At 31.2% G+C, this 12,880-nt stretch overlaps 2 protein-coding genes across 2 annotated transcripts; both read right to left on the bottom strand.

The window, feature by feature from the left end:
- Nucleotides 1-2,260: 2,260 nt before the first annotated feature.
- LOC111481514 (MLP-like protein 31) lies at nucleotides 2,261-3,357 on the bottom strand. The gene is made up of 2 exons (XM_023126966.1): nucleotides 3,159-3,357; nucleotides 2,261-2,807 (listed from the first exon to the last, which is right to left on the bottom strand). The coding sequence occupies exons 1-2, from the start codon at nucleotides 3,343-3,345 to the stop codon at nucleotides 2,524-2,526; spliced, it is 471 nt and encodes a 156-aa protein (XP_022982734.1). The 5' UTR covers nucleotides 3,346-3,357; the 3' UTR covers nucleotides 2,261-2,523.
- Nucleotides 3,358-7,438: 4,081 nt separating this feature from the next.
- Nucleotides 7,439-9,054, bottom strand: LOC111481513 (MLP-like protein 31). The gene is made up of 2 exons (XM_023126965.1): nucleotides 8,852-9,054; nucleotides 7,439-7,966 (listed from the first exon to the last, which is right to left on the bottom strand). Exons 1-2 carry the CDS (start codon nucleotides 9,036-9,038, stop codon nucleotides 7,680-7,682), a joined length of 474 nt encoding a protein of 157 aa, XP_022982733.1. The 5' UTR covers nucleotides 9,039-9,054; the 3' UTR covers nucleotides 7,439-7,679.
- Nucleotides 9,055-12,880: the final 3,826 nt, after the last annotated feature.

Below are 12,880 nucleotides of genomic sequence, written 5' to 3' on the forward strand. Positions count from 1 at the left end.
TTTTTTTTTTTTTTTTTTTTTTTTTTTTTTTTTTTTTTTTTTTTTTTTTTTTTTTTTTTTTTTTTTGTCGAGAATTATAGAGTATAACGTGATCTTCCAATAGAATTTTAAATATATCTAGTTTAACATTATCTACTTTAAACATAAATTTTAGATCTACCCACCAACTCCAACATATAATTCAATTAATCAAACTCTACACAATTGATATATATAATTTCGATCAATTGTGTTCTCATTTTTATCACAATATTATATTAGGGTGGTACAAGCCACCAATCCCACTACTTTCATTACTCATCTTGAAGAATGGGTAATTTAACCCCAAATTTAGTCATTATAGTTTAAGTTTCAATTTTGTTTTCATGTCGAAATTGGGGTATAGTTTCAGCGTTTTCCCCTCATTATCTATGTTATGATCACGTTACTTACTCTTCACTTCTAAGAGTGAAGACTATCTCAACATATGAACATAGATCTTTTCAACCTATTTTATATTCACTCCCATAATTCTTGAAAAAAATTTCAGAAAGACACCAAATATAGAATTAATTCAAGTAAATCATACTTAATTGAGTCAGTAAGGAGAAGAGTAGACTTTATTTATATAGATAGTAACTTTCAATTCTTTTAGGTTTTTATTAATAATCATATCCTCAGGAATATTTCATGTACCTATCCTTTACTCCGTGTCACGTTATGTCTTTCTTTCTATTATAGAATTCTCACCCCAATTGAAATAAACTCAAATTAAGAGGATTAAAACTCAAACTTGTGAAACTATTGGAACAATTTTGTTATGAAATCCTTAAAATAAATTATATCATCCCTATGTAAAAGAATAAAGTTTATTCTCATTCGCTCATTTAGCTATATTTCGTTGCTATTATAAAATCATATGATGCGTACATGATGGGCTCCAAATCAGGTGCCATTAATTATCTAAATGATATTATATTTTGAAAGCATAATCTCACTACTTAATATATATTTTTTAATTGATTATGTGATAGAATGAGTGATGATGGATGAATTCAAGTTTCTTATTTGAGATTAAGGATAATGATAGCGTACCACCACTAGCATGAAATGCCGGATCTTCTATTAGTCGAATCACATATTGGTTGACGCAATAAAGTGGTATTAGATACTAAACTGTGTAAATCTTCCACCAAAAGTTTCAACCATGTACTTTTCTAAGCTGCTCCAACCGTTTGTTCTATACTTCGTTTCTGTAGTTGAAAATGATATTATTGGTTGTTTTTTACTGCACCATGAAATCGTTCCTGAACCAAACACATAGACCTAGTGGTTGATTTTTGGATATCATGGTCTACTGCATAGCCAGCATCACAGTATCTAATTAACTTGCTGTTTTCACTTCTTTTGTATAAAATATCATAGTCAATTATATCAAAATCCGTCTAGCTGCATCCAAATGAAGCTTCTTTAGATTTTGCATGTACTGACTCATGACTCCAACTGCATAAGAAATATTAGGCCGAGTTAAAGTTAAGTAGACAAGGCTACCTACTAGTTGTCGGTATATTATTTCATCATTCCACTCTTTATGCTCTATGTGCACAAATTTTCGCATTTTTTTCTATCAATGTTGAAACTTGCTTGCATTCCAACATGCTGAACTTCTAAAGCATATCTCTTGTATACTTTTGTTGGCAAAGAAACCATCTGCGATCAATTTCTAGATTTAAGAAGTGTTTAACCTCTCCTAAATTTTTCATCTAAAAACGCACCAATAAATATTCTCTTGTTTGATGAATTTCACTTTCGTCATCCATGGTGATAATCAAATCATCCACATACACCAACACAATTACCAATTTTCCTTCTATTTCTTTGATTAACAAGTTTGAGTTTGCAGGTAAAACTAAATAATCATTTTGGGTAATAAATTCAACATTCTTACCATACCAATATATTTATATTTATATATAAAAAGTGGGGCGAGGCAAGAATTTAGACAAAGTCGGGGGCAGAGACAGAGATGAAGAATGTAATTCTTCCTCGATCGCATTTAGCTAATCGAGAGAAATCTCTATCCACCCCCTCCCAAATACCGCATTTAAATGAAGGTCAAGTCCACTAGGACTTTGACTGCACCCATTAAATAGATATCTCTAGTTGAGTCTTCATATACAACCCCTCTATCTAATTTTTTGGTGTCCAAATTTGAACAAAACTTTAAATACTTATAACCCTCAATTTATTTACAATGTCTGGATAAATAAAGATGACAAAATTAGGCATAATTTGGTCTTAGATTTATAAGATAAAACATTTCCATGAGTTATGATTCATTAGACCATGAACCCACATTAGATATCATATTTGAGATCTTACACACACATAAAAGTAGGCTTACATATAATAGATACTCCATAGCCCCACATGCATCCTTATAACCCATATTTCAACACATTACACACTTTATTTCTTATTGAGAACAAACCAAGTAGAAAACACAGCCAAACTTAAGATCATTCCCTTCATTATTGTAGGATTTTAGTTCTTGGAGAAATAAGCATCCACCCCTTTTGAGATTTTGACGAACAACTCCAAGTAGTTTTGTGGTGAGGCCACATTTTGATTTGCCTTTTCAAACTCAACAGTCCATTTTGTAAAGTTTCCTCTTCCCACTTTGCTTAATCCTCCATTAACAACTTCAAATTTTGCTCTTAGCACTTTGAATTCCTTTAGTGGATCTCCTTCAACAGCTTCATAGATTATGTATTTCTTCACATCATCCACAACTCTTACTGCCCATTTTTCTGCTCTAAGTTCATCTCCTGTTTGTTCATATTCATAAGAAAAGAAACATCAAAACAACAAGAAAAATGAAAAAACATAATCAAATAGCAATACTTCACAATAAACCCTAATAATTAACAAAAATTAGCAATTTCAATCTTTGAAACTTTTAATTCTACATCATTTAACATGTTTATTTTAATTTTCTTAGTTTGAAATTAATAATTAAATCGACCCTTAGATTAGAATTTACTATAAAAAATATTGAATAATAAAATAGTAGTTAGCAAGAAAGTAATTAGATGAGTATATCATTGTATCTCAAAGTTAAATTGACTAAAATAGAATGTTTCGTCTAAACCTAATATATTCGGAACGAAATCTCTCACCAAGTTGGAATTTAAATTGAACAACACTGCCACTAGAGAAATGTTGTCCTTCCACAAGTTGAATGCTCTGGTAAGTCTGAGGAAACAAGTTCACCAAATCTCCCAAATGGTTCCTGAAGAAGCCATATACCTTCTCAGGAGAAGATTTTAGGTCAACCTTTACCCAAATGCTATCAGTTTGGATCATTTTCTTTTGATGTGATACAAACTTGAAGCTAAAAGGGGGATTTTATAGCCAAGTTGGGTGAATATTTTAGGAATTATTGTAAACGCCATTCATCAATAATTCTAAAAGTTAGGTTAGGAGTGCAAATAAAGTCTCATATTAATTATAAAATGGATGAATTATCTTTATCGGTACGACATCTTTTGGGTGAAATTAAAAGAAGAGTCGTAAGGGTTTGTGTCCAAACTAGATCATATCAGCAATAACATTTGATAGACTAATAGCATAAATGTGAGATCCCATATCGATTGGAGAGGGAAACGAAATGTTCCTCATAAGGATGTGTAAATCTCTCCCTAGTAGACGCGTTTTAAAATGGGGAGACTAATGATGATGATACGTAATGGGTCAAAATTAACAATATCTGTTATTGGTGAACTTGAGCTGTTACAATAAATATTACAAGCATGTTAAAAATCTATGAAGATATGTATTTTATCCCTCGAAATTGTGAAAAATCTCTGTTCAATCAAAAAACAATTAAGGAGTGAATATAGATTTATCCCCATTAACTAAATGGGGTCGGAAATGGAGATTACATTTTTCATCCTCGTTTCCCTCTCCAACCTTGTCAAAATCTTCACCCGACTCATCTCCCCTCATTTTTTATATACAATTACATAATGTTAGTGCCAATATACTTGCAATTAATTGGATTTTGTTTGCACTATTTGCAAGTTCCCAATATTTCAATAGAAACTAAAGGTTAGTTTAAGAACTTTTGATTGTCTTTTGAGTGGTACATCCACTATACAAAGCGATTAGATATTAAATACTTACCTTATAACTTACCATTAGGATAACAGCTTCCATCAATAATCCCTTTATTTCACATATCTTTCGATTTTTAAATATGATTTTGGTTCTTATAATTGCATTAAATTAAGCCTAAATTATTAATTATCTACTCAAAACAACAGATTAAGTTGTAAAAGACAATTATTTAAACAAAAATTTACAGAAATATTTGTCTTTTCAAACAATTTTTAAGAATAATATTGTGTTTCTCAAACTATTATTAAGAATAATATAAGTATGAAAATTACTCATTAATGTCATCTTACCAGTTGGGTAGGATTAATTTTTTTTCCATTAGGGTTGGGTTGAATTTTTGAAGAATCGAAAATTTGGATCAAATTGACATTGTTTTAGTTTGGTCAACTTGACCGACCTAAAAATAGGGTTACCGTCCAACCTACCTTACCATAAAACACCTAAAGTCACCTTGTCTTTAGATACCATAAGATTAAGAACCACGTTTTTGATAGGAAGGCACCTTGTCTTTCTTCTCCTATTCTTAAACCTTTAGCTCAAAGAGAAATCGAAAATCAAGAAAGATGCTAAAAAAAAGAGTGCTCGACTCAACGGGAGGCTAGTCTATAAAAACAGTAAAGTATAAAAGTAACCCACAAGATATAATCGCCTAATTCTATTAATTTTGACGTTTTAGGAATTCGAACACAAAATCTTCTACTCATATATCAATTAAATTATGAATCGATTACTTAATGATAAATTTAATCATATTAATACTTGCTATCAGTTTGATTTTATGGTGAGTTTGGTGAATATTGTAGGAATGATTTGAATCAACTTCTTATCATTTTTTAAGCATTGTTGTGATGAGTTTATGATGAACACTTTGGTATCTTTTATTTTTCCCACTAACTTTATTTTAAATTAAGTATTAGAGTTGTTATCGGTTACATAAAGCAAGATGTGTAAAGTAATGTTTGTTTGTTTGTTCCACTTACTCAGTTTAGAAAGTAATTAAAAAAATATATGTTTGAAGATACATTTTCATAGTGATCTTCCACTTTCATGTCTATTAAAATATCTATTTTTAGTTACTAAAATAATTGACGAAGAGAGAAACCCTAGGCTGTTCTTCTTATTAATACATCATTATAGCTTCATATGAATCAATTGATATGCTTCAAGGAAGCCCTATTTGTTTGTTCGCCATCATTATAGCAGAGGCCAAAAGAGGGATCGAGTGTAACATCTAAGTTCCAACGAGCATTAATTTTTTGATTTTTTTCTTTAAAGTTCTCACTTTTGAGATTTTTATTTTCTATCTTAGAGGCATAATTTCAAGATTATGCCGAAGAGAAAAATCATTAAAAAAGGGCCACGAACCCAAAAAAATATAGATTAACAAAGATTCATCAAATTTACCGTTGAGATTGTGAAAGTAAAGTGAAATTTTTCATGACAAGATTTTGATATCAATAGCTGTCGTTTATGGGAGATGAGAGTGCTTTGTCAAAGATGCATGATTGAAAAAAATAAAGATCATATAGAGTTTGTTTTCGGTCTACTACGTTTACAGAGGCCGTGACAATCATGTGAAAATTTTCGAGATAAAATTTTAGCATCGACAATTGACGCATGTGGGGCTGTGAAAGTCTTTATGATCGAAAAAAATAAAGATCATATAAACTTCATTATTCACGAAAAATAAATATATTGTCACATAATGGTCATATAATTTCTAAAGAAATATATTGTCATCTTTCTATAAGAGATAATAAACCTAAAAACTTAGTCATCCATACTTAGTTTAATGACATATTCTAAAGACAATTCGAGAGCAACCCTAATTTCGAGATCTACTCGATCTTTTAGACCATGGTTTCATACAACCGTAATTATATATAGTATACTTTTAGAACATGGTTTATATGGATATGTAAACCTAAAATTTACAATAAAAAGTTAGGTTATGTGTTAAAAAATTTACCTTTGCCTTTGAAATTTGTTATAAAAAACACCCATGAACAACTTAACAATAAAATATTCGGAAAAGACCACATACGTCGAACGTTTTTGGTTGTGGTTGGAAAAAGTAGAAGTCCCAGTATGATCCATGAATATTGATAAGTATATTCCATAAAAAAGGTATATTTAATTCCTAATTAATTTTTCTGATTCACCCGCTCTTATATCTTTTCAAAAGGATCCGTTAATAAAAAATTTGAATATCCAAAACGGAAATTAAATTTTCTTTTTCTAGTCTTAATTATTCTTAACTTTTTTTTGCCGAATACTTAAAATATTTTAAGTCAGGAAGTTAAAATTGTTCAAATAAGATGATGAGCTGAAACTATTATTGAGCACACCTATTTATTTGAAGTCAAATTTTTTGACAATTAGCTTTAAAATTGTTCGATAATCTCTTTTCTACTAAAATTAAGGATAAAAAATATTGTGACAGATATGTAATAAGACGACTAAGATTATTGTTACTATTTATTTAATCTTAAAATATATTATTTAAATTCTTTAGATAATCAATTTTTAAATTTTAGTTGTCATGTCAATTTACATAATTAAATAATGTGGCGTACGTCCTTGAACGAGGTTCTCCTCTCTCAAGTTGGATCCAAGATGACTCCCCGGTTTTGATCTCTTTATCTACGAAATTCTCCATTTATTTTTGTTGGATCAAGATAAGATTTCCGAATGAATTAAAAGGGAATTGGTTTCCATAGATTTTTTTTTCATTATAAATAATTTCTATTAAAAAATGGAAAATTGCAAAATATTCTTGTAAGTCCAATAATGATACATGAACAAAGATATAATTTCAAAAACTCAAATACTATAACATGTTTAAAAAATATACATTTATTTGTTTAATTACTAACCAAAGAAACAAAGTAATATATATAAAAATAAGTTAGTTTGGTATCTTACTTTCCATTGATATAAATATATTTATATTTATATATAAAACATGAGACGAAACAGGAATTTGAAGAAGGTCGAGACAGAGATAGGGACGGAACATATAATTTCCATCCTTAGATCTAGCTAAAAGAGAGAAATCTATGTCGTTTTCATCCCAAATACCTCTTGAAATGAAGGGCAGATCCACATAAGATCTTGACCCTGGATTAAATGAAAATTTATAATTGGATTTTCACCTATCTAATTGTAATTTATTGGTGTCCAAATTTAAACACAACTTTGAATATTTGATAACACTCAATTCAGCTACGATTTTTTTGATAAAAAAAGACGAAAAAATTGGCATAATTTGGTCTTAGGATTTATAACATAAAACATTTCCATGAGTTATGATTCATTAGACATTGAACCCACATTAGATATCACATTTGAGATCAAACACACACACATAAGTAGACTTACATATAATAGATACTCCATAGCCCCACATGCATCCTTATAACCCATATTTAAACACATTACACACATTATTTCTTATTTAGAACAAACCAAGTAGAAAACACAGCCAAACTTAAGATCACTCGCTTCATTATTGTAGGATTTTAGTTCTTGGAGAAATAAGCATCCACCCCTTTTGCGATTTTGACTAACAATTCCAAGTAGTTTTCAGGTGAGGCCACATTTTCATTTGCCTTTTCATACTCAATACTCAATTTTGTAAAGTTTCCTCCTCCTCCTCCTTTGGTTGATCCTCCATTAACAGCTTCAACTTTTACTCTAAGCACTTTGAATTGCTTTAGAGCCTCTCCTTCAACAGCTTCATAGACTATGTATTTCTTCACATCATCCACAGCTTTTATTACCCATTTTTCGACTTTATGTTCATGTCCTGTTTGATCATATTCATAAAAACAACGTTATGTAATATTTAGTTCCGTTTGATATCGATTTTGTTTTTAATTTCTATCTCATTTTGAATCTATAGTAAATTCTTGAGTTTTAGCAATGATTCCAACCAATCAAATATGTAGAACTTTGACTATTTTCTCAATTACTCGTTGAATATATATATCATGAGTTTGTTTGATGAAATTTATTTGTTTTAGCCTTAATTTTTTTAAAAAATAAATGTGTGATAATTTTTGGTTGAATTGAGTTGAATTTGAAATTTTTTTTAATCCAATTGGGCTATAAATTTTTTTTACTCAAACAACTTTTATTAAATAATAAACTCTAACTTTATTCAATTTTTTAAAAATAAAAGTAAAAATTTAATAAGGAAAATATCTATTTATTTATTTTGAAACTCAAGATTTACCAATCAATTTCAATATAAATGGTAAAAAAAATACATTTCAAAATCTTTAACATTTTATTTTCAAGAGTTGGGAATAAATCTATATATATATATATTAAAACTATAGAAAATAAAAATAAATAAATGTATATATAATTTATATTGAGCTAAAAAATATATTTTTTAAAAAACTAGATATAAATTTGGAGAATCCATGAAAAAACCAAAACTCATAAATTTTTATTTATATATTTGGACACCAATCAACCAATCCAAACATTAAAAACAAATTGAGAATAGAATTTGCTATAAAAAATATTAAATAATAAAAAAGTAGTCGACCAGAATGTAATTAGATGACCATATCGTTTATCTCTAAAGGTAAAATATAAGTTAAAATGTCGAATACCAAAATAATTATCGAAACGCAATTGAAATGAAATGTGCCAACCAATTTAGACGAAGAGAATCTCTCACCCAATTCGTATTTACTTAGAAATAGACTGCCCCTTTCGAAATGTTGCCCTTCCACAAGTTGAATGCTATTGAAATTCTCAGGAAACAAGTTCACCAAATCTCCCAAATGGTTCCTGAAGAACCCATATAACTTCTCATGGGAAGATTTTAGGTCAACCTTTGCCCAAATGCTATCAGTTTTGCTCATTTTCTTTCGATGTGATTCAAACTTGAAGCTAAGAGGGGTATTTTATACTGAAGTTGGGTGAATATTTTAGAAATTATTTTAAACGCCACTCATCAATGATTCAAAAAGTTAGGTTAGGAGTGCAAATAAAATGTTGCATTGGTTAGAAAAGGGATGGATTTTTTTGTACACATGGACAATTATCTCCATTGGTATGAAATTTTTTCGGTGAAACTAAAAGAAAAGTCACTAGGGTTTATGTCCAAACTAGACCATATCAGTAATAACATTTTATAAATGTTATCATTGATAGACTAATAGCATAAATGTGAGATTTCATATCGGTTGGAGAGGGAAACGAAACATTTCTTATAAGAGTGTGAAACATCTTCCTAATAGATGCGTTTTTAAATCGTTAGAAGGATCGCAACACGTAATGGACTAAAGCAGAATATTTGCTAGCTATGGACTTTAGTTGTTACAATAAATATTATAAGCATGTTAAAAATCTATCCAAATATATATTTCTATTCAACTTAAAAGCTCGTGAACATCTCTATGCATAGATCACTGATGACGTAAATGAGTATCAAAGATATCATAAAAATATTTAAGTAAGCAAACGAAAAGATTTTAAATTAGTATATTATTTGCAAGTTCCCAATATTTTAAGAGAAATTAAAGGTTAGTTTAAGAACTTTTGATTGTCTTTTGAGTGGTACATCCACTGCACAAAGCAATTAGATATTAAATTCTTACGTTATAATAATAGCGGTTTGTCGAATACGACTGTCCACAATGGTATGATAGTTCATATGATTGAGAGCGGTACGTTGACTCTATTAATGTCGTTCTTCAGATAAGGTAGTTGGAACCATGCTTTTACGCCCGACTACTCTGATGCTGAAGGAGACTTGATCACACATTATATCCTAGAGACCACGATAATAATACATTACATCAACCACTCCGGGTGAGTTGTTAGATGCTTTGTATTCCACTACAACCACTCCATTGGATGGAGATTAGAATAAGTGGTGCCTGGTGCCTAATCGACTTTTCGAGTGGTAGGGAATTTTTCTTCTGAGGATTCACTAATCCAATTACAAGGCCAGTTAGTGCTTTCTATTCAACTACTACCCATCCATAGGTATGAGGATTCACTAATCCAATTACAAGGCCAGTTAGTGCTTTCTATTCAACTACTACCCATCCATAGGAAGGGGATCGTTCCCAAGGATTAGGGCTTAGTTAGTGCTTTCTATTCAACTACTACCCATCCATAGGAAGGGGATCGTTCCCAAGGATTAGGGCTTAGTGCTTCCCAGATTTTGCACGTGTGATACATGTTCCCTCTATTTCTCCAAGCAAAGCTTTTCGCATCGCAATGCCTATAGTATCTGCTTGCCCCTTAATAAGTGGAGACAGAATAAAGCGTCCATAATAAAGACGCAATGCCTATAGTATCTGCTTGCCCCTTAATAAGTGGAGACAGAATAAAGCGTCCATAATAAAGACGCTTAGCCTATAGTATCTGCTTGCCCCTTAATAAGTGGAGACAGAATAAAGCGTCCATAATAAAGACGCTTAATAAAGACGCTTACTGTCTGCTCTTGATTCAACACACTTCCACTTTAGTGTCCGAGTCGATACTCTTATTTTCTCTCGAACCATAGTAATATTTTTTGATCAAATCATTGAATTATTTATTTCTCTTGAAATTTCTCTTCAATGTTTATTTTTACACACGTCGTTTTTTCGGGGGCCTACAGCCATTATGTGGCATAGGGGTTACATCCCGTATGAAACTTAAGGCCTCATACCAATGAAATTAGTATTCCTCACTTATAAACCCACCAGTTAGTGCTTTCTATTCAACTACTACCCATCCATAGGAAGGGGATCGTTCCCAAGGATTAGGGCTTAGGGCTTCCCAAAAGGCCTCATACCAATGAAATTAGTATTCCTCACTTATAAACCCATGATCATCTTTCATCATCCAACACCTCCCCTCGAACAAATCACGCCTCCCCTTAATCGCCTTCGAGGAGGCTTGACTCCTTTTTTCTTTTTTGGAGTTCTTTGTTCGACATTCGAGGATGGGGATCGTTCCCAAGGATTAGGGCTTAGGGCTTCCCAAAAGGCCTCATACCAATGAAATTAGTATTCCTCACTTATAAACCCATGATCATCTTTCATCATCCAACACCTCCCCTCGAACAAATTACCATAATTCGTCACTTATAAACCCATGATCATCTTTCATCATCCAACACCTCCCCTCGAACAAATCACGCCTCCCCTTAATCGCCTTCGAGGAGGCTATCTTTCATCATCCAACACCTCCCCTCGAACAAATCACGCCTCCCCTTAATCGCCTTCGAGGAGGCTTGACTCCTTTTTTCTTTTTTTCCCCTCGAACAAATCACGCCTCCCCTTAATCGCCTTCGAGGAGGCTTGACTCCTTTTTTCTTTTTTGGAGTTCTTTGTTCGACATTCGAGGATTAATCGCCTTCGAGGAGGCTTGACTCCTTTTTTCTTTTTTGGAGTTCTTTGTTCGACATTCGAGGATTTGTCAATCTATTGGCACGGCTAAGTTTAGGGCATGGCTCTGATACCATGTTAGAGGAACACGACTCTCCACAATGGTATGATATTGTCCACTTTGAGCATAAACTCTCATGGTTTTGCTTTAGGCTTCCCAAAAGGCCTCATACCAATGGAGTTAGTATTCCTCACTTATAAACTCATGATCATTCCCTAAATTAGCCGATGTGGGACTTTCATCATCCAACAATAGCTTCCCTCAATAATCTCTTTATTATACATCCATGAATGGCCTGAAAATACGATATTAAATGATAGGTCGCATCATTTTGTATGTGTTTGTAGTTCTCGAACCTAATACTCGACTCACTTACTGATTATTTCTTAAAATACTCAAATTTTGTGCTATTTTTATATTTTAGGTCAAGGCAAAACACTCATATACGATTGACAGCAGTTTGTACGGTTAACAGCGACGTCATGAAAATACCATGCAACCTGTGTTAGAGTAATTGCATTTTTATTTTGTATATCTTCAATTAGATTAGAGCATCGTTTTAATCTTTTGTTTGGTTTTATTTATATTTCACATTGATTATTTTTCGTTGTTTTATTTTAAGGCTTTTAAAGCAAATATTTAAGTTCTTAATACCGTTTTATGAATTATTTTAAAGGAATGTTTTCGCATAAAAAAAAATAGGATCGTTACACAACAACTCTCGTCTACATCTACAACATGCAAGTATTTTTCCCGAGTATAATTAAATTTTTCTAAACTTCAAAGCCATTTTTCTTTTTCTTTTTCTTTTTCTTTTTCTTTTTGCATGAATTATTGAGAGTGGGTTTTGAGGAGTTTGGCCAACTTTCTATCATTTTTTAAACATTCTTGTGATCACTTCATGATGAACACTTTAATATCTTTTATTTTTCCCCACTAACTTTATTCTAAATCAAATATTAGAGTTGTTACTGTCGCATATCAACAAGATGTGTAAAATAATGTTTGTTTGTTGGTTCCACCACTTACTCAATTTAGAAAATAATAATAAAATATATGTTTGTTCCAAGTCCCATTTTAAAGATATAATAATAATAATTGCGGAAGATAGAATCATTCTCCTTACTAATACATTATTATAAAAGTTTCTCACCGCACCACTCGAATTATCAAAATTTCACGTAGATAAAACAACTTGTTGAATGCCTATGTAATTCAAATTCACAACTAAACTTTGTTATATTCGGATGGTGATGTCTCGGTGAAGATCATGGAATCGAAGCTAGGATAGTTGCATTTATATTTATTTTAGCCGCCT

Source organism: Cucurbita maxima, unplaced genomic scaffold (assembly GCF_002738345.1).
Source record: "Cucurbita maxima cultivar Rimu unplaced genomic scaffold, Cmax_1.0 Cma_Scf00007, whole genome shotgun sequence".
NCBI lineage: Eukaryota > Viridiplantae > Streptophyta > Magnoliopsida > Cucurbitales > Cucurbitaceae > Cucurbita > Cucurbita maxima.